General features: G+C 48.7%; 2 protein-coding genes across 2 annotated transcripts in view; one reads left to right on the top strand and one right to left on the bottom strand.

Moving 5' to 3' along the window:
• PHC1 (polyhomeotic homolog 1) overlaps positions 1 to 20,792 on the top strand; it is a 249,717-nt gene that overhangs the window by 153,668 nt on the left and 75,257 nt on the right. The gene's annotated exons all lie outside the window — the stretch shown is intronic.
• The window catches only part of CARM1 (coactivator associated arginine methyltransferase 1), a 74,684-nt gene that overhangs the window by 36,556 nt on the left and 17,336 nt on the right, over positions 1 to 20,792 (bottom strand). Inside the window, exons 2-5 of the mRNA XM_048503274.1 lie at positions 11,265 to 11,401; positions 9,746 to 9,841; positions 5,504 to 5,608; positions 1,883 to 1,993 (exon numbers count right to left, since the gene is read on the bottom strand). Of these exons, the coding sequence (XP_048359231.1) occupies positions 1,883 to 1,993; positions 5,504 to 5,608; positions 9,746 to 9,841; positions 11,265 to 11,401 (449 nt within the window). The remainder of the gene's footprint in view (positions 1 to 1,882; positions 1,994 to 5,503; positions 5,609 to 9,745; positions 9,842 to 11,264; positions 11,402 to 20,792) is intronic.

Raw genomic sequence — 20,792 nt, 5'->3', positions numbered from 1 at the left:
GCCCTCGTCAGCTGTATCAAATTTGCCTCTCATATTTCCTCCAAGAAGTTCAGTGCAGCTCATTTGTGGTTCAGTCTGTCGCATTCTCACAAGCACCCTATGAAGTAGGGTACACCAGCGCAGAGAAAACGCCATCGGGTGCCATGCCCTTAAACAATGTTTCCGGCAGCCCTTAGGTCCGTGGTGGCGAACCTTTGGCACTCCAGATGTTATGGACTACATTTTATCAGCTCAGCCAGCATGGGCAATTGTCCATAAGTAGAGGCCGATGGGAACCCAGTCCATAACATCTGGAGTGCCAAAGGTTCGCCACCACTGCCTTAGGTGGTAATATTGTGACAAAATGGCCGCGAAGGCTACGTGGCATTGCCACGTTCCACAGACGCAGGCGACCCTCCTTTCTGACAAGGGCCCGTTTGGCAGTTGTGTACTTTCAAAGCACACAATTTCTAAATTCATTTAGAAAACAGGGTCTGAAGCCTTCGCTATAACAAAAAAGTATAGAACTTCCCTGGTTTGTGAATATGCCTTACTCTCAGGAAGCGTGACAGAACACATCTGATTTTCACTGCAGTTTGCTTGCACCACTGTAGACTTTGCGGAGGAACAACTGATTGAGGACACTGTTGATATTTTTTGAGGGTTAACCCTTAAGAGGAGGAGGGGAGCCCCACAACAGACTGTCCGAGATATGTGGGCATTAGGAATTTCTCTCCCAGGCTGGCCCTAGACAAATCTGAAAGTGACTCTGACTGTTCTGTTGTGGAGCTTCTGTTAAACAACACAGATGTCATGCTCTTGGAAAAAGGAGCAACATTTCTTTTACAAGTGACAGAACTTTCTAAGTAATGTACACTAAGGAATGTATATATAGTCTTCCTGTCTGCTCTTTGAATGTACTCTTGATTTGTATTTCAAAAATGTCTGGCAATGCTCTAGAACAGTGGTGGCGAACCTATGGCACGGGTGCCAGAGGTGGCACTCAGAGCCCTCTCTGTGGGCACACGGGCACAGAGTTCGTCATGTGATAATAGTGCAATTATTTCAGGGAGATTATTAGCATTAAACCTAAGACCTAGTTTTGGGGAAGCAGTGTAGGTAACCCTGTTAAGCACTGTTAAACCCTACTGATTTTCATGGGAAGAACTAAAGCGTGATCCGTAAGCTCGATTGCTGGCAATGGAGCTTGCTTCTGAGTAAACCCTCCTAGGGTTGTGATTCACCCGTTTGAAGCGTTGCAGTTGCTTCAAAGCAAAGCCACCGACTATCACCAAGCTTACTCCCGAGTAACGCGCACCTTGGAGCCAACTGTTTTTTCTATACTAAAACCTCAGTATTTAGGTTAAATTGCCATGTTGGCACTTTGCGACAAATAAGTGGGTTTTGGGTTGCAGTTTGGGCACTCGGTCTCTAAAAGGTTCGCCATCACTGCTCTAGAACCTATTTTTAAATGCCAAATAAAGGTTGTTGTTGTTGTTGAACAGAAATGGTTTCAGACCCACCAAATACTTCAGGAAACACAGCCTACAGAAGCAAACATGCCGCCATGGACGTTTTGCTGGTTTCCCCAATAGCCGTTCAGATTTTGGAATTTTCGGGTAACATTTTACAAACAGAATTGGACTGCATAATCTTCTAGGGGGGGTAAAAAGGGACTTGACAACTTTGATTCAATAACACCCACATGTTGCACATTTTCTCACGATCTCCCTGGACGACACGTTGGGGAAAAGTTATTGATCCCACCTTTCCGCCAAGGCCGAGTCCTTGACCCAGGCCTCCCTTCCTTCTACAGAAGTGCGGAGCCCCCACAGCACCCACAGGCTTCAAAACCGTGGTTTTTGTGGCGTTTGTGTCTCGCCGGCCCCGTGACTGCACTGACCTCTGCATGCTGAGCCATTGTGCTGGCTTCCACCGCGTAGATTTTTCTCGCTCCAGCCTGAGCCGCAAAAAACGACAGGATGCCAGAGCCGCAGCCGACGTCTAATACAATCTGGGGAATGGAAAAGGTAAGTAGGCAAAAGAGCCAGGCTCCCTGCAACGGGTGAGCAAAAGCAAACGCCGCTCCTCCGACCAACCTCTCCTGCCTGATCAGTTTCCCCCCCCCAAGTGTGGTACGAAGGACTGGGCAGACCCCTTTCCCTTCTTAAAAGCCTTCATTTCAGTGGTGAGCGGTAAAGACCCCCTAGCCCAGCGGTGGCGAACCTATGGCACAGGTGCCAGAGGTGGCACTCAGAGCCCTTTCTGTGGGCACACGTGCACAGAGTTCATCGTGTGTGTGTGGGGGGTGGTGGAAAATCACCCCCCCACACACACACTCATCTAGGCTAGTCTGGGCACGATCCTTTACCTGGGAGTAAGCTCGATTGCTGGCAATGGGGCTTGCTTCTGAGTAAACCCTCCTAGGGCAGTGATTCACCCATTCGAAGCATTGCACGGTTGCTTCACCAAGCTTACTCCCGAGTAACATGCGCCTCAGATCCAACCGTTTTTTCTAAACCAAAACCTCAGTATTCAGGCCCCACCGCCGCATTGGTACCCTGCCATAGCCGGGTTTTGGGTTGCAATTTGGGCACTCGGTCTCGAAAAGGTTCGCCATCGCTGCCCTAGCCTCCTTCCCTCACAGGCAGCAACACCTCCAGAAATCCATTTTCAGCTAACTGGGAATATTGGCTTGATGGGTGATTGCTTCTTGATCTGCAGCTCTGTCGACTCTGGGTGCTAATAAGGGGCAACCCAGGGGGAGATGGGGCTCCAAGTTGGACTATCTCCACAGATACACAGGCATTGACCTTGAAGCACCTCAAAGTGGTATAAAGAAATCTGGGAGCTCTACAATCCATCTTGTGGTTAAAAAAAGCCTACCCTGAGTAATGAGATGTCCTACTACTTGCTCGAAACACACGGAACAGACACCCCACTTCAGCGGCGCGGCGGCAAGGGGGTGTGGGGGGGCGCGATGCACCAGGCGCGCACGGACATGGCGGGGGCGCAGGACGCAGGCATGCCCCGGGCGCAGTTCCCCCTTGCTCTGCCCCTGCCCCGCTCACCCTGCTAGCTCAGCCTCGAATGTAGTTGTAAGACGCCTCCCTAACTAGTGGTCTGTTGGAGCAACATGCTGGGGCATTATTTAGAGAGACTGCCCTACGGTTTGAATCAAATCAGGGCAGCATTGCAGCCCTACCGGTAACGATCACCCCTTTCAAAGTGGCCGAAGAACAGTCCTTCCATCTTGCTATACAAGAGTTTCACAAAAACAGAAAGATGAGGGAAAAAACAACCACCGGAAACACCAGGCTCGTCCTGGGGACAGCCGAAGGGTCCTGCACACGTCACCTCCAGCATTTCATTTCGCCAGAGGCTGCCATGCAAATAATGTGGAAACCTCAACAGGACCCCAAACAGTCAACTTCCAGACACCACCTCCAATAGTTTTGCCCCTCTAATGCAAGAGCACCTTCCCAGCTGTGTGCCTTCAGTATCTAGTGCTGATGATTACAAAAATATTCCTGTGGAACCTCACACAACTTGTGACTGGAGCACCTTCCTTATGAGGAGAGGCTGCAGGGTTTGGGACTCTTTAGTTTGGAGAGGAGGCGGCTGAGGGGGGATATGATTGAAGTCTACAAAATTATGCATGGGGTAGAAAATGTTGACAGAGAGAAATTTTTCTCTCTTTCTCACAATACTAGAACCAGGGGGCATTCATTGAAAATGCTGGGGGGAAGAATTAGGACTAATAAGAGGAAACACTTCTTCACGCAACGTGTGATTGGTGTTTGGAATATGCTGCCACAGGAGGCGGTGATGGCCACTCACCTGGATAGCTTTAAAAAGGGCTTGGACAGATTTATGGAGGAGAAGTCGATCTATGGCTACCAATCTTCATCCTCCTTGATCTCAGATTGCAAAGGAGCAGCAGCAGCAGAAGGCCATTGCTTTCACATCCTGCATGTGAACTCCCAAAGGCACCTGGTGGGCCACTGCGAGTAGCAGAGTGCTGGACTAAATGGACTCTGGTCTGATCCAGCAGGCTAGTTCTTATGTTCTTAACCTCAACCAACTAGCACTGCTGCACCTTTAAGAACAGAGAACCTTTCTGAACTACGCCCGGTATCAGTGTCTCTGGTTGGAAACAGCTGTGGGAAGCCTCAAGAGAGGAGAGAGATAAATCAGGACACCCCAATTATTTGCAGTCTTATTGTGGTGACTGTTGATAATAGTTATAAGGAACTCAACGGCATTAATTCCAGACAGAGTCTTGTACTGGATTAAATCAGGGATTTGAAGGAAAGCTCAAATAAGAGACTGCATCATGTTAGACGGCCGAAGAAAGGTCCCCTTGGGAAGCACTGAATGTTGAAGGCGCTGTGGCTGAAATGATGGACATGAGCTTGGGTACATCTGGCAGTTCCGACGTTTGGTACAGGGGGCGAAGATAATCTGAAAGCCTCTTTTTCCCATCTTGTAAGACATGAACAAAGGCAGATCACTGGAAGATTAAATTTACTCAAGGCCCCTTGATTGGCTAGCATGGACTTGAATTCCTCACTCCGGGAAGACTCTCCAGGAGGTGACACTAATTCCAAATCCACAGCCCCACCATGTGTCAAAGGTTCTACAGACTATCTGTCAGAATAAAACCCGACACCAAAAGGCTGTCAGTTTTCTGTTGCATCTCCAAAAGGAACCCAGGCTGAACATCTGAAGATGTTCACCAGAACCAAGATCTAATTCTTTTCCCATCTAGCCCTCCAAACCTAAAAACAGCTACCATACACTATCTCTCCACGTACACAGCTCTGACCCACTGAATGACTATGAATTATTAGACCTACGTTCTGAGAAGATTCTTAATTCAAACACTGTTAGTACCTCAGTTGGAAAGTCATGCGCTCAAGAGCTGGAGGACCTCAGAGGCTCAGCAAAAATTGGTTCAGAGTTGGCAAAAGCAACAAAAGATATCCCATTTTTACCATTACCTGCTGGAGAAGTCTACCCAAGGGAGGAGCACCTGACAAACAAGAAAACCCCAGTCTTGGAAAATTGCTGTGTTTTTCATGACACGGACAACTCACTGGATCATCTTCTTGAACTCGAATGACACCAGGCTTTACAAAAAAATGTGCTACACCCCGTAAAAACGGTTTCCTGGAACACTGCTGGCTGGAAGAACAAAAAGTTCAACCCAGAGTTTGTTTATTTTCTTAGGGACTACAACGTTGCCTTTCTTCAAGAGACGTGAGTCTCATCCCGTATCTCTGTCCTAGGTTTTAAGTCCTTATGTCTTCCAGCTTTTTTGAACTTTTCAATAACACCTCCTTTGGCCCAAATCTTTACAGTCCCCCTCAAATAGGAAACTATCCTGAATGGCCCCCAGTTACTGACCAAGAGGTTAAGGAGCTTATAGCTCAACTCAAATGTCAGCTACGACTGGTTTGTGTCCGTTCCATCGCAAGAGCAGAAAGACTTCCAAAAGGGCCACGGGAGTCTATCGACTTACCTTGTCTTTAAAGTCACTGTGGTTCTGCAGGATCGCTCGCTGGTAGGTGCCCGTTCTGACATAATCCTGCATCATATTTTGTTGCTGGGACAAGTATCCATAAAACTAGAAAGAAATCCAAGAGATCCTGTTAAAAGAAATACATCCTACCACTGCGAGAACCTCACTGAGAAACAGGTGTGCATATCTTGTAGTTTGCAAAATCTACACTGAACATATACAAGAAATCTCCCCGTGTTAACTAGGCTGTGGCCAACTGTTCCAAGAGAAATGTTTATCCATTTTCACTCTCTCTGGCTCATTCCGCACATGCAGAATAATGCACTTTCAAACTGCTTTCAGTGCTCTTTAAAGCTGTGCGGAATAGCAAAATCCACTTGCAAACAGTTGTGAAAGTGGTTTAAAAACGCATTATTTTGCGTGTGCAGAAGGGGCCTCTGATACTCCATTTCATACTATGGCAGAAACTACCCAGAAAGATCAAACACACCAACACTGGCAGCATACAAGAGCTGGTTTACATAGCACGGCGTGGTGTAGTGGTTAAAAGATGGTGAACTCTAATTTGGATAACTGGGTTTGATTCCTGGCTTTTCCACATGAGCGCTGGACTCTTATCTGGTGAACCAGATTTGTTTCTCCAGTCCTACTTTCCTGCTGGGTGACCTGGGGCTAGTCACAGTTCTCTCAGACCTCTCTCTCAGCCCCACTTGCCTCACAAGGTGTCTGATGTGGGAAGAGGAAGGGAAAAGGAGTTTGTCAGCCCCTTTGAGCCTCCTTATGGTTGAGAAAGGCAGGGTGTAAATCCAAACTCCTCCTCCTCCTCCTCCTCCGATGACCAGGACTTGGCCCTCCACATGCATACAGTTGCAGCTAAGACTTATGTTGTATTACTCCTCCTCCTCCTCCTCCTTCTCTGATGACCAGGACTTGGCCCTCCACATGCATACAGTTGCAGCTAAGACTTATGTTGTGTTACTCCTCCTCCTCCTCTTCCTCCTCCTCCTCCTCCTTCTCTGATGACCAGGACTTGGCCCTCCACATGCATACAGTTGCAGCTAAGACTTATGTTGTGTTACTCCTCCTCCTCCTCCTCCTCCTCCTCCTCCTCCTCCTTCTCTGATGACCAGGACTTGGCCCTCCACATGCATACAGTTGCAGCTAAGACTTATGTTGTGTTACTCCTCCTCCTCCTCTTCCTCCTCCTCCTCCTCCTCCTTCTCTGATGACCAGGACTTGGCCCTCCACATGCATACAGTTGCAGCTAAGACTTATGTTGTGTTACTCCTCCTCCTCCTCCTCCTCCTCCTCCTCCTCCTCCTTCTCTGATGACCAGGACTTGGCCCTCCACATGCATACAGTTGCAGCTAAGACTTATGTTGTGTTACTCCTCCTCCTCCTCCTCCTTCTCTGATGACCAGGACTTGGCCCTCCACATGCATACAGTTGCAGCTAAGACTTATGTTGTGTTACTCCTCCTCCTCCTCCTCCTCCTCCTCCTCCACTGATGACTAGGACTTGGCCCTCCACATGCATACAGTTGCAGCTAAGACTTATGTTGTGTTACTCCTCCTCCTCCTCCTCCTCCTTCTCTGATGACCAGGACTTGGCCCTCCACATGCATACAGTTGCAGCTAAGACTTATGTTGTGTTCCTCCTCCTCCTCCTCCTCCTCCTCCTCCTTCACTGATGACTAGGACTTGGCCCTCCACATGCATACAGTTGCAGCTAAGACTTATGTTGTGTTACTCCTCCTCCTCCTCCTCCTCCTTCACTGATGACTAGGACTTGGCCCTCCACATGCATACAGTTGCAGCTAAGACTTATGTTGTGTTACTCCTCCTCCTCCTCCTCCTCCTCCTCCTTCTCTGTTATTGGGTTTTGGCCCTCCACATGCATACAGTTGCAGCTAAGACTTATGTTGTGTTACTCCTCCTCCTCCTCCTCCTCCTCCTCCTCCTCCTTCTCTGATGACCAGGACTTGGCCCTCCACATGCATACAGTTGCAGCTAAGACTTATGTTGTGTTACTCCTCCTCCTCCTCCTCCTCCTCCTCCTTCTCTGACGACCAGGACTTGGCCCTCCACATGCATACAGTTGCAGCTAAGACTTATGTTGCTGTTACTCCTCCTCCTCCTCCTCCTCCTCCTCCTCCTTCTCTGATGACCAGGACTTGGCCCCTCCCACATTACATACAGCTAGGCTAAGACTTATGTTGTGTTCTCCTCCTCCTCCCTCCTCCTCCTCTCCTTCACTGATGACTAGGACTTGGCCCTCACATGCATACAGTTTACAGCTAAGACTTATGTTGTGTTACTCTCTCCTCCTCCCTCCTCCTTCTCTGATGACCAGGACAGCCCTCACATGCATACAGTTGCAGCTAGGACTTATATTTGTGTTACTTACTCCTCCTCACCTCCTCCCTCCTCCTTCACTGATGACTAGGACTTGGCCCTCCACATGCATACAGTTGCAGCTAAGACTTATGTTGTGTTACTCCTCTTCCTCCCCTCCCTCCTTCTCTGATGACCAGGACTTGGCCCTCCACATGCATACAGTTGCAGCTAAGACTTATGTTGTGTTACTCCTCCTCCTCCTCCTCCTCCTCCTCCTTCACTGATGACTAGGACTTGGCCCTCCACATGCATACAGTTGCAGCTAAGACTTATGTTGTGTTACTCCTCCTCCTCCTCCTCCTCCTCCTTCTCTGATGACCAGGACTTGGCCCTCCACATGCATACAGTTGCAGCTAAGACTTATGTTGTGTTACTCCTCCTCCTCCTCCTCCTCCTCCTCCTTCACTGATGACTAGGACTTGGCCCTCCACATGCATACAGTTGCAGCTAAGACTTATGTTGTGTTACTCCTCCTCCTCCTCCTCCTCCTCCTCCTCCTCCTCCTCCTTCTCTGATGACCAGGACTTGGCCCTCCACATGCATACAGTTGCAGCTAAGACTTATGTTGTGTTACTCCTCCTCCTCCTCCTCCTCCTTCTCTGACGACCAGGACTTGGCCCTCCACATGCATACAGTTGCAGCTAAGACTTATGTTGTGTTACTCCTCCTCCTCCTCCTCCTCCTTCTCTGACGACCAGGACTTGGCCCTCCACATGCATACAGTTGCAGCTAAGACTTATGTTGCTGTTACTCCTCCTCCTCCTCCTCCTCCTCCTCCTCCTTCTCTGATGACCAGGACTTGGCCCTCCACATGCATACAGTTGCAGCTAAGACTTATGTTGTGTTACTCCTCCTCCTCCTCCTCCTCCTCCTCCTTCTCTGATGACCCGGACTTGGCCCTCCACATGCATACAGTTGCAGCTATTATTTATTTTTTCGTCCTCCTCCTCCTCCTCCTCCTCCTCCTCCTTCTCTGATGACCAGGACTTGGCCCTCCACATGCATACAATTTACAGCTAAGACTTATGTTGCTATTCTCCTCCCTCCTCCCTCCTCCCCTCCTCCCCCTCCTCTTCTCTAGTAGCCAGGACTTAGCCCCTCCACATGCATACAGTTTGCAGCTAAGACTTATGTTGTGTTACTCCTCCTCCTCCTCCTCCTCCTCCCCTCCTTCTCCTGATTGACCCAGGACTTGGCCCTCCACATGCATACAGTTACCTTTAAGACTTATGTTGTGTTACTCCTCCTCCTCCTCCTCCTCCTCCTCCTTCTCTGATGACCAGGACTTGGCCCTCCACATGCATACAGTTGCAGCTAAGACTTATGTTGTGTTACTCCTCCTCCTCCTCCTCCTCCTCCTCCTCCTTCTCTGATGACCAGGACTTGGCCCTCCACATGCATACAGTTGCAGCTAAGACTTATGTTGTGTTACTCCTCCTCCTCCTCCTCCTCCTCCTCCTTCTCTGATGACCAGGACTTGGCCCTCCACATGCATACAGTTGCAGCTAAGACTTATGTTGCTGTTACTATGGAGAAAGCCTTGCTTTTATAATTTCCTCTGATATTTTGCAGCACACCAAAAGAGCATGAAATTACAGGCAACTCGAACCCACTATTCCTCCCATATCCCAGTCTGTAACATACCTCTTTCACACTCTGTCCCCAGAATTCCAGCCCTCCTCCCTAAACAGGTTAATCTGAAATCTATCAGAAGTGGACACACAAACCCTCTCAATGTGCAACATGACTTTCACTCAACAGCCTCCCCAACTTTCTGCGGCATTAGTTTTTTACGCAGGCCTCCCAAACAAAAAAAAAAAAAAAAAGATGCTAGATCCACACCTACCTGGAAGTATTCTCGCACAGCAGATTCGCATTCCCTCACAATGCATCGCTTCACTGAACACAGAGACTGCTCCATACTTCGTGACTCCTCGGGCAGCTTTTAAGATATATTATAAAAAGAGCAGAAGTCTAGAAACAGAACCAAGCAGGGCCATTTTAGCATTCAAACGTCATCGCTGGGAACAGACCCAGAACCTCTGGCTAGTGGGCAACATCCTCTCAGGTTCGGAGAGAGAAGCGGAGAGGGAAGAAGGGACGACAAAGCGGAAGGACGAGAAAGAAGCCCAGGAGCACCACCCATGTTCAGGGGTGGTCCATGGCTCTTTTCTCAAACCCTAAGCTTTCACACGAGGGCTGCTAACAGTGTCTAGTCTTGATGACTAGTAGGGTGCCACAGGGTTCTGTCCTGGGCCCAATGCTATTCAATATTTTTATCAACGACTTGGATAATAGAATAGAGGGCATGCTAATCCAATCTGCAGATGACACCAAATTAGGAGGGGTAGCTAATACCCCAGAGGACAGAGTCAGAATTCAAAATGACCTGGACAGATTAGACAGCTGGGCCAAAACCAACAAAATGAGTTTCAACAGAGATAAATGTAAGATACTACACTTAGGCAGAAAAAAATGAAATGCACAGATATAGGATGGGTGACACCTGGCTTGACAACACTACATGCGAAAGGGAACTGGGAGTCTTAGTAGACCATAAGCTAAACATGAGTCAGCAGTGTGATGCGGCGGCCAAGAAAGCCAATGCGATTCTGGGTTGTATCAATAGGAGTATAGTGTCAAGATCGAGGGATGTAATTGTACCTCTCTATTCTGCATTAGTTAGACCTCACCTGTGTACAGTTCTGGGCACTGCAGTTCAGGAGGGATATTGACTGGCTGGTCCAGAGGAGGGCAACCAAAATGGTAAAGGATCTGGTGTCCATGCCCTATGAAGGGAGGCTTACGGAGCTGGGGATGTTTAGTCTGGAGAAGCATAGGTTAAGGGGTGACATGATAGCCCTGTTTAAATATTTGAAGGGATGTCATGTCGAACAGGAATTCACTGCCTCGGAGAGAGGTGGAGTCACCTTCTTTGGAGGTTTTTAAACAGAGGCTGGATGAGCATATGTTGGGAGTGCTTTGATTGTGTGTTCCTGCATTGAAGGGGGTTGGACTTGATGGCCCTTGTGGTCTCTTCCAACTCTATGATTCTATGTACTACTGCAGTCTAATACTGCTGTGCTCTGAAAAGAAAATCAGTGCTGGGTATAGGGGTTAGAGTCAACTGTTCAACCAGAAAGAACCCTTCCACCTTGAAGAAGGTACCATCTATACTCTGTTCAGGATAAAGATGACAACAGATTTGTGAATTCATCCACCATTTCCTGGACCGTCTTTGTTCTAGAACGCCCCGCTTGGATCCTAGTGCCTACCTAGTTCTGTTCCCAAAGCACTAGGACACTAGACGGGGTGGAGCATTCAGCCCCTCTGCCAGAGCAATGCCATTTGTTCCCTTGCCCCACCGGTGACATACCACTTGGCGTCGCAAACTGTATAAGGACACTATTACATCCCAGCGTGATAATGAAGGACTGCTTGCCGACTCGACTGCATTCCGTCTCCTTTGATACCGAACATTTAAATACGCAGACATCATCTTCTGCGGAGAGAAAAGAAGACGAAAGCGTTAAGCGACAGACTCAAGCCCTGAGAGTTCTTAAAAGTTTGTCAAATTTCACACATTTAATTACGAAAGATATTTACACCCCACTTTTCTCCCAACATGCGCGGTTAAGAAGATACCAGTATGCCAAAGTAGTGCAACAGGAACCATGAAATAAATCAACATCCATTCTAAGTACAAATATCAAATGACAAGACTCTTCCCGTAACATGGAAGGGGGCCCCATTGTACAGTATATCAACTCTTATGCTTTCTATGTCTCTTCAGATCTGGTAGCTGAACAAGGAGGAGGAGGAGGAGTTTGGATTCCCCACCTTTCTCTCCTGTAGAAGACTGTGGCTTACAATCTCCTTTCCCTTCTCCCGCCCCCCTCCCCCGACATGAGACACCCTGTGAGGTAGGTGGGGCTGAGAGAGCTCAGTAGAGCTGTGACTAGCCCAAGGTCACCCCATGTGTGAGTGCACAAGCTAATTTAGCTCCCCAGATAAGCATCCACAGCTCAAATGGCAGAGTGGGGAATCAAACCCGATTCTCCAGATTAGAGTTCACCTGCTCTTAGCTACTACACCACCACAAATTATGATTACCAGCCTTGCACAGAAGTTCATTAAAGATTGTTACTACCATCTTTGGATTCTTCTGTGATGTCTACGACAGGCAACCTTACACAGCTCAAATAAACTCCTGACATATTCAACAGCAGCCCCGAGAAAAAAGGTTCTCTGGGATCGCACGACTTTGAGAGCAGGGGCAAAGGAACATAAGAACAAGCCAGCTGGATCAGACCAGAGTCCATCTAGTCCAGCTCTCTGCTACTCGCAGTGGCCCACCAGGTCCCTTTGGGAGCTCACCTGCAGGAAGTAAAAGCAATGGCCTTCTGCGGCTGCTGCTCCCGAGCACCTGGTCTGTTAAGGCATTTGCAATCTCAGATCAAAGAGGATCAAGATTGGTAGCCATAGATCGACTTCTCCTCCATAAATCTGTCCAAGCCCCTTTTAAAGCTATCCAGGTTAGCGGCCATCACCACCTCCTGTGGCAGCATATTCCAAACAGCATATTCCAAAGGAGATGCCCAGCAAGGCTCCTCTAGAACAGGGGTAGGGAACCTGCGGCTCGAGAGCCGCATGCGGCTCTTCTGCCCTTGCACTGCGGCTCCACGAGCCGAGCCGCTGGCCCCATCCTTGCCCGCCCTGCAGGCAGCAGGGCAGGCGCACCAACTGCCCATGGCCAGCTGGGCTGCGCCGCAGGCTTCCCCTCTCACCCGCCCCATTGGAGCGGGACGGGCGCTTTCCCGGCAGCCAGTGAGGCCGAGCCGCCGGCTTCATCCTTGCCCGCCCTGCAGGCAGCAGGGCGGGAGCACCAATTGCCCATGGTCGGCTGGGCTGCGCCGCGGGCTTCCCCTCTCGCCCACCCCATTGGAGCGGGATAGGCGTCTTCCCGGCGGCCGGCGAGGCTGAGCCGCCGGCTTCATCCTTGCCCGCCCTGCAGGCAGCAGGGTGGGAAACCGGACTGCCCGCGTCCGAGTAATCCGTGCCACGGGCTTCCCCTCTCACTCGCCCCGTTGGAGCGGGGCGGGTGCTTTCCTGGCGGCCAGCGAGGCCGAGCCGCCGGCTTCATCCTTGCCCACCCTGCAGGCAGCAGGGCGGACGCATCCATGCGCTTCTCAGAATGAGCGGAGTAAAAGGTAAAAAAACCCAATATATACAGTGTTATCTTTATTTTAAATGTCAAAAATTATTTGCGGCTCCAAGTGTTTTCTTTTCCTGTGGAAAACGGGCCAAATGGCTCTTTGAGTGTTAAAGGTTCCCTATCCCTGCTCTAGAAGATTATCCTAAAGCTGGAATACCAGGACCAAAAAAGGAGACGCAGCCTAAATGATGGAGAAGCCGAAAAGATGCAAGGGCCCCGAAAGCAGACGCTGACCAAATGAGCGCCCTCTTTGTCTTTCCCTTTTAACATCTTGGGAGCTGTAATTAGATCTACCGCCCCCTCTCTGGGAGGGGTTTTTATTGTTAGTTTTAAATCCTGGATGCCAAGTGGAATGCTGTAGTTTCATGTTTTAAATATGTATATTTATACTGATTATTTATTGTTATTATTGTTTCTGGAATATTATTTTGTTGTTCACCGCCCAGAGCCCTCAGGGGATGGGGCGGTATACAAATGTAATTATAAATAAATAAATAAATAAATAAATAAGTTCAGTCAGGAAGATGCAGCCCTTTAGATAGGCAGGTCCCAGGGCACGAAGGGATTTAAAGATAGGAAGCTGAAATGGAGACCAGAAGCAAGCAGTTGATGAATGCAATGGTTTTGGAAGAAGTATGCAAAGTGGCTTGTCTGTGATTGGCTGCAAAACCACACAGGTTCCAAGTGGTCTTGGAGGGCAGCCCCACACAGAGGGCATTGCCATTGTCCCGTCCCGTGATTATTATTATCATCAAACTTATATGCCATTCTCCCCCATAGAGCTCAGAGTGGCTTACAGTCAACAGATTAAAATAAAATACATTAATAAAATATATTAAAACAAAATACATTAAATACATTAAAATAAAATACATTAAGATACAAACCACTAAACCCATATAGCTGGCAGCATTCCTCACAACCCTCCCCCCCCCCCCCCCACTTTCCAAATGTTATGTAGGAGGCCAATTGATGTGAAGGCCTCAACCAAATGCCTGGTGGAGCATCTCTGTTTTACAGGCCCTGCGGAACTTCTTCAATTCCCACAGAGCCCTGACGGAAGTAGGTAGAGCGTTCCACCAGGCTGGGGCAAGAGCTGTAAAAGCCCTCGTCCTAACTGAGGCCAATCACACCACAGGCGGGCCAGGGGTCACTAGTAGATTTGCCTCCGCTGTGGGGCAATAGGGAGAGAGCCGGTCCCTAAGATAAGAGGGTCCCAGCCCGCTAATGGCCTTAAAGGTTAAAACCAACATTTTGAACCTGATTCGGAACTCCACTGGCAGCCTGTGGAACTCGCGGAGAACCGGGGAGATACGGTCCCACGGCAAAACGCCAGACAGGAGGCGTGCCGCCACGGGCTGAACCAGTTTTAAACGCCAAATCAGGTACAAGGGAAGACCAGCGTGGAGAGAGTTACAAAAGTTCAGCCTACAGGTGGCCGTTGCGTGGATCTCTGTGGCCAGGTCGTTACGGGAGAGATACGGAGCCAGTCGCTGCGCCTTGAGAAGGTAGAAAAATGCCACCCTCACTGTACGGGCCACCTGGGTCTCTCCGAGGCTCCCCACGTCAGACCGACACGCTCTATCCCGGAGATTGACGGCATTGTTATCAGAGCCCACCCTCTTGGCCCTTCTGCTCACAAGCAAACATGTCCATGGGTCAGAAGGAGTCTCTCAAAAATGGCTCCCCCAATATTATTGGGGTTCTCTCAAAAATGTCTCTCAAAGGAGTCTCTCAAAAATGGCTCCCCAATATTATTGGGGTTCGATAGGACATTGAAATGAGCTATGAATTGATATGATGTAATATCCATTGACAGATTACCTATAGAACACCTCATATGCAAGTAAATGGCAAATTGGCACTGATGAAGGCACCGAAGAGCGCAATTTCGTGCGATGCGTTCCTGCCAGCAATGAATTGAAGACCGCAATATTTATGAATTAACCTTTGTGACCAATTAAGAACATAAGAACAAGCCAGCTGATCAGACCAGAGTCCATCTAGTCCAGCTCTCTGCTACTCGCAGTGGCCCACCAGGTGCCTTTGGGAGCTCACATGCAAGATGTGAAAGCAAGGGCCTTCTGTGGCTGTTGCTCCCGATCACCTGGTCTGTTAAGGCATTTGCAGTCTCAGATCAAAGAGGATCAAGATTGGTAGCCATAAATCGACTTCTCCTCCATAAATCTGCCCAAGCACCTTTTAAAGCTATCCAGGTTAGTGGCCATCACCACCTCCTGTGGCAGCATATTCCAAACACCAATCACACGTTGCGTGAAGAAGTGTTTCCTTTTATTAGTCCTAATTCTTCCCCCCCCAGCATTTTCAATGAATGCCCCCTGGTTCTAGTATTGTGAGAAAGAGAGAAAAATTTCTCTGTCAACATTTTCTACCCCATTCATAATTTTATAGACTTCACTCATATCCCCCCTCAGACGTCTCCTCTCCAAACTAGAGTCCCAAACGCTACAGCCTCTCCTCATAAGGAAGGTGCTCCAATCCTTCAATCATCCTCGTTGCCCTTCTCTGCACCTTTTCTATCTCTTCAATATCCTTTTTGAGATGTGGCGACCAAAACTGAACACAGTACTCCAAGTGCGGTCGCACCACGGCTTTATATGAGGGCATGACAATCCTTGCAGTTTTATTATCAACTCCTTTCCTAATTATCCCCATACAATTGTATGTGATGAGCATTGCTCCTTAATATATAAAAAATACCAAACCTAAATTGGCTGCCTGGTGGGTGACGTGTTTCATGTGTTAGTGCTCCCCCAATATTATGACAGCTGCTGAAGAGAAAAAACGGTGTGATCAGATACTTCAGCCTGAAGCTCCCTGAGGAATGAGGGGCCGGGTCAAATGCTATGAAAAGCGAAAGGCTTCTTCCTTTCCCCCCCCACTTTCCCTCAGCTTTTTTAGGGCATTGTGTGTTCTGGGCCAGGCCCTGCTCTCTGCCGTCAAGCTCTTGGCCTGCTTAGCAATTCAGATTTACCGGAGGCATTTCAGGAGCTTCCTTCTGGCCACAGCCACAGCCCGTAATTAACAAGCTCGTAAACCACAAAAGAGCAGAGGGCGTCCCAGGAGGAAAGGCAAATAAAAGGCTCCAAGTTGGGATGAAGAGAAAGCAGGGTCGAAATCCTCTGGAAGCTTCCTGTAAATGGGATCCAAGCCCTGTTCAGTGCCGAGTCTGATTTACACAGGGGAGTGCATCAGGATGGCTCCCTTCCACCTTTGCCAACTGCTACTGACATCGGCCACGACGAAGGAGAAGAGTTTGGATTTATATCCCCCCTTTCTCTCCTAAGGGAGCTCAAGGCAGCTTAAGAACAACTTTCCCTTCCTCTCCCCACAAGAGACACCTTGTGAGGTACGTAGGGCTGAGAAAGTTCTGAGAGAACTGTAACTAGCCCAAGGTCACCCAGCAGGAATGTAGGAGTGGGGAAACACATCTGGCTCACCGGATAAGAGCCTGTCTCTCATGTGGAGGAGTGGGGAATCAAACCTGGTTCTTCAGACTAGAATCCACCTGCTCTTAACCACTAGACTTGTGGTGGCGAACCTTTGGCACTCCAGATGTTATGGACTACAGTTCCCATCAGCCCCTGCCAGAATGGCCAATTGGGGCTGATGGGAATTGTAGTCCATAACATCTGGAGTACCAAAGGTTCGCCACCACTGCACTAGACCATGCTGGCACTCATGTAAACATTTGTTTAGAAGAAGAAGAGTTTGGATTTAGACTCCACTTTCTCTCCTGTAAGGAGACACAAGGTGGCTTATAAACTTGTTTCCTTTCCTCTCCCCACAAGAGACACCTTGAGAGGTAGGTGAGGCTGAGAGAGTTCTGAGAGAACTGTGACAGGTCCAAGGTCACCCAGCAGGAATGTAGGAGTGGGGAAACACAGCTGGTTCATCAGATAAGAGCCTGTCACTCATTTGGAAGAGTGGGGAATCAAATCCGGTTCACCAGATCAGAGTTCACCAGTTCTTAACCACTAGACCACGCTGGCTTTTGTTTACTCAATTAAAATAGTAAGGATTCATTTACATGGTGAAGGCATGGTATCTGCTGACACCTTTCGTGCCACCTGCCAAATCTTTTAAAGAAAATAGGCGGGGCCAGATGGAGCTTTCATGTGGCAGGGCTTCTGATTGGCTGTGCAAGTTTGTTTCTAAGTTGCTTCGGCAACAGCCACCCCCAAAGATCTAGAGGCAACGTGTTTCTCTTAAAGGGCCAGGCCACAAGCTCAAAACCTCCAGCAGGCTAACTGTACATGGGGATGTTCTACACAGGGTATTTAAGACTGCGTTCAAAAGATCACAAGAACCTGCATGCAGAGTCTTCAGGAGAACAAGGCATCCAGTCACCCCGACCTCAAGCTGTAGCCTTTCCTTTTTGCAGAAGTTTTCCAAGCTCTGTATGACCTCTCTTGCATCAAATGCAAAGACGGGCATAACTAAGCGCATGGAATCATGTACGAACATGACACACAGTTCTCCAAGAAGCTCTCTTCAGATTGCTTTGCAGATTCCCTTCATGGGAATAAACCACACGTTTCTGGGTAGAGACGTCTCACGAGGAGGACACATCGGATGGAGGAACAGGCCCGCAACTCTACTCAGCAGCCTCCCGCTCTCCGGCCAAAGAGCTGCCAGTTCAAGGAAGGGTCAGAGGCAAGTCCATGAGCTCAGGGGGAGTCATTTTATGAGCGAGAATCAACACAATGGGGCTTTGTCTCCTGGGGGCAAAGGCAGCCATGACAGGACACGAAGAAGGCCTCAGATGGAATTTGGTTTGGAAGGATGAAGGCTGGCCCGACACTAGCGGAGGGCTCAGAGACACGCACGCACATACAAACTCGAGGGCCTCGTGAAAAACGCCATTCAAGATTGAGAAAGGGGAGCCCGGCCTTTTCAAGATGCTGCCTTTTGAAAGCGCAAACGTCTCCCATGCACATTAATTAGGCTGTCAAGCGGGGCCTCCGCGTCCTTTGTGCGCGATAAAAGAGCAGCAGATGTGCCTTCGGCTTCCCCGCACACAGCACAAAGGGCTGAATGCTGGGGGGATTCAAAATGATTCAAAATGCCGCCAGAGCGGGGACACAACGGAGCTGGGGACACCAGCTGAGACGCATGTCCTCACCCCGTCTCAGAGGTCAGCAGCCTTCCAGCGAACGGCTTCTTTCAACTGGGGGGGACAGAGCTCCCTTCCCCCAGCCCATAATTTATAGGAAGGTGGAAAAAAGGTTGCTGGGGTGGAACATGGCCTCCCCCTGAGTATGGTCCACCTCCTATCTGGGAGCGTTGCAGAAAACACTTTGCTGGTACAAGAACCTTTCGATGGCTCATTGCTCCAATCTGACTCCTGGTGCAAACATTTTGCCGCGCGAACAAAAGGACATTCTGGGCCACCCAGATGTTCACTTCACAACCAAACAACTCAAGAGCTCATAAGAACATAAGACCAGAGTCCATCTAGTTCAGCTCTCTGCTACTTGCAGTGGCCCACCAGGTGCCTTGGGGAGCTCACATGCAGGATGTGAAAGCAATGGCCTTCTGCTGCTGCTGCTCCCGAGCACCTGGTCTGCTAAGGCATTTGCTATCTGAGATCAAGGAGGATCAAGATTGGTAGTCATAGATTGACTTCTCCTCCATAAATCTGTCCAAGCCCCTTTTAAAGCTACCCAGGTTAGTGGCCATCACCACCTCCTGTGGCAGCATATTCCAAACACCAATCACACGTTGCATGAAGAAGTCTTTCCTTTTATTAGTTCTAATTCTTCCCCCCAGCATTTTCAATCTATGCCCCCTGGGTCTAGTATGGTGAGAAAGAGAGAAAAATTTCTCTCTGTTAATATTTTCTATCTCATGCATAATGTTATAGGCTTCAATCATATCCCCCCTCAGACGTCTCCTCTCCAAACTAAAAAGTCCCAAATGTGCAGCCTCCCCTCATAAGGAAGGTGCTCCAGTCCCTCAAACATCCTCATTGCCCTTCTCTGCACCTTTTCTATCTCTTCGATATCCTTTTTGAGATGTGGAAGAAATAGAAAAAGTGCGGAGAAGGGAAACTAGGATGATTGAGCTCCTTTAAGGTTGCAACCTTAAGGACAATTTATTGGGAATAAGCTTCCGCCACTGTCTTTCACAAGCGAGGGAAGACTTTCCCTGCACTTTTCTCATTCCATGGCCGACCCCTTGCCTGTATGCGTTTATGCGCTTTTCTGTTTATAAGCTTATCGCTAGATACGTTTATGAGATTCATCACTTGTTTTAGATTCCACTCGAAGCTGGGTGGAAAAGAACCACAGCAGTGTAAAAAAAAAAAATAGAACGGGGCATACTTCTGAATAGATCTGCTGAGGGCTGCCCCCTAAAAGTCACATTGGAAAATTCGGACTGTCCCTCCAATCCTTCGGCTCCCCTCATACCGAAAAGCCTGAGCAGTTGAACTAAAGACAGCGAAAATAGAACGTAAAACAAATATATTTTTTCAGTGTCCACCGACTGATGATTAAAAACAAATGGGATTCCTTAAAATAAATGTTAACAATAATACTATTAACAATAATACTTGCTACCAATTCAATAATACTGGCTACCAATGTTAACAATAATGCTGGCTACCGATCTTGATCCTCCTTGATCTGAGATTGCAAATGCCTGAGCAGACCAGGTGCTCGGGAGCAGCAGAAGGCCATTGCTTTCACCTCCTGCAGGTGAGCTCCCCAAGGCACCTGGTGGGCCACTGCAAGTAGCAGAGTGCTGTAGATGGACTCTGGTCTGATCCAGCAGGCTCTTTCTTATGTTCTAATAGTTTCAGCAGGGATACAAATTCACTGGTCACTAACAGGAGTTGTCTCTGAGTGACGGGAATCCAAGAACACTGGACTGTAAGCCACAGTTTGCCTTTTTAAATTGCACCATGGCCTCGTCTGATACACAAAGGTAGGAACGAGGGCTCCTTAGCTACGCCAGCATTGCAGGTAGACACACGCACTGGTTCTTTAGCTGGCAACTTCTAAAGTTTTTGACAGGGAACAAGTCATACCCGTTGTCTGAGCAGGCTCAATTCCATTAGAAATCCCAAGACATAACCACTAACATGTCCCTCAACCAGGCCACTAAGGAAGCCACACCTCCAGCCAGGTGATATGACACATGCAATACGTATAACTGGGTTTTAATTCTTGCCATAGTGTCCCCTACTACTGGGTATGGGTATTGGCCGCTGCATGATGGACACCCACAGTTAGGCCTTAAAAGAGATCCTACTTGAGGTAGGCCCAGGCTAGCCTGATTTCGTCAGATCTCAGAAGTCAGACAATGAACGCAGGTGACAGGAAGAAGGCAGATTCCTTTGAAATGTGGTGTTGGGGAAAGAGTTGTTTTTAAAAGTCTTTTATTTGATGGCCAACCTTCCCCTCACGGACTCAGAGCTGCTTCCAACACAGAACAAACACAACAAATCGAGGCACTGCATCCAACAACCTAATCTATCAATAAAAATATATTCCGACAGAGGTAGAACCTTAATAAATTGCATGCCCAAATCCTCACACTCTTCATAGCAAAAGTAAGGAAAGGGATGGGATGGGATGGGATGGGATGGGATGGGATTGGATTGGATGGGGAAGAGAGAGACCGCTAGATGGTAAACGGTTGCTGCCTTGAT

Source organism: Sphaerodactylus townsendi, linkage group LG07, assembly GCF_021028975.2.
Source record: "Sphaerodactylus townsendi isolate TG3544 linkage group LG07, MPM_Stown_v2.3, whole genome shotgun sequence".
NCBI lineage: Eukaryota > Metazoa > Chordata > Lepidosauria > Squamata > Sphaerodactylidae > Sphaerodactylus > Sphaerodactylus townsendi.
The sequence above is the reverse complement of the archived record's forward strand: the minus strand, read 5'-3'. Positions and strand labels throughout refer to the sequence as shown.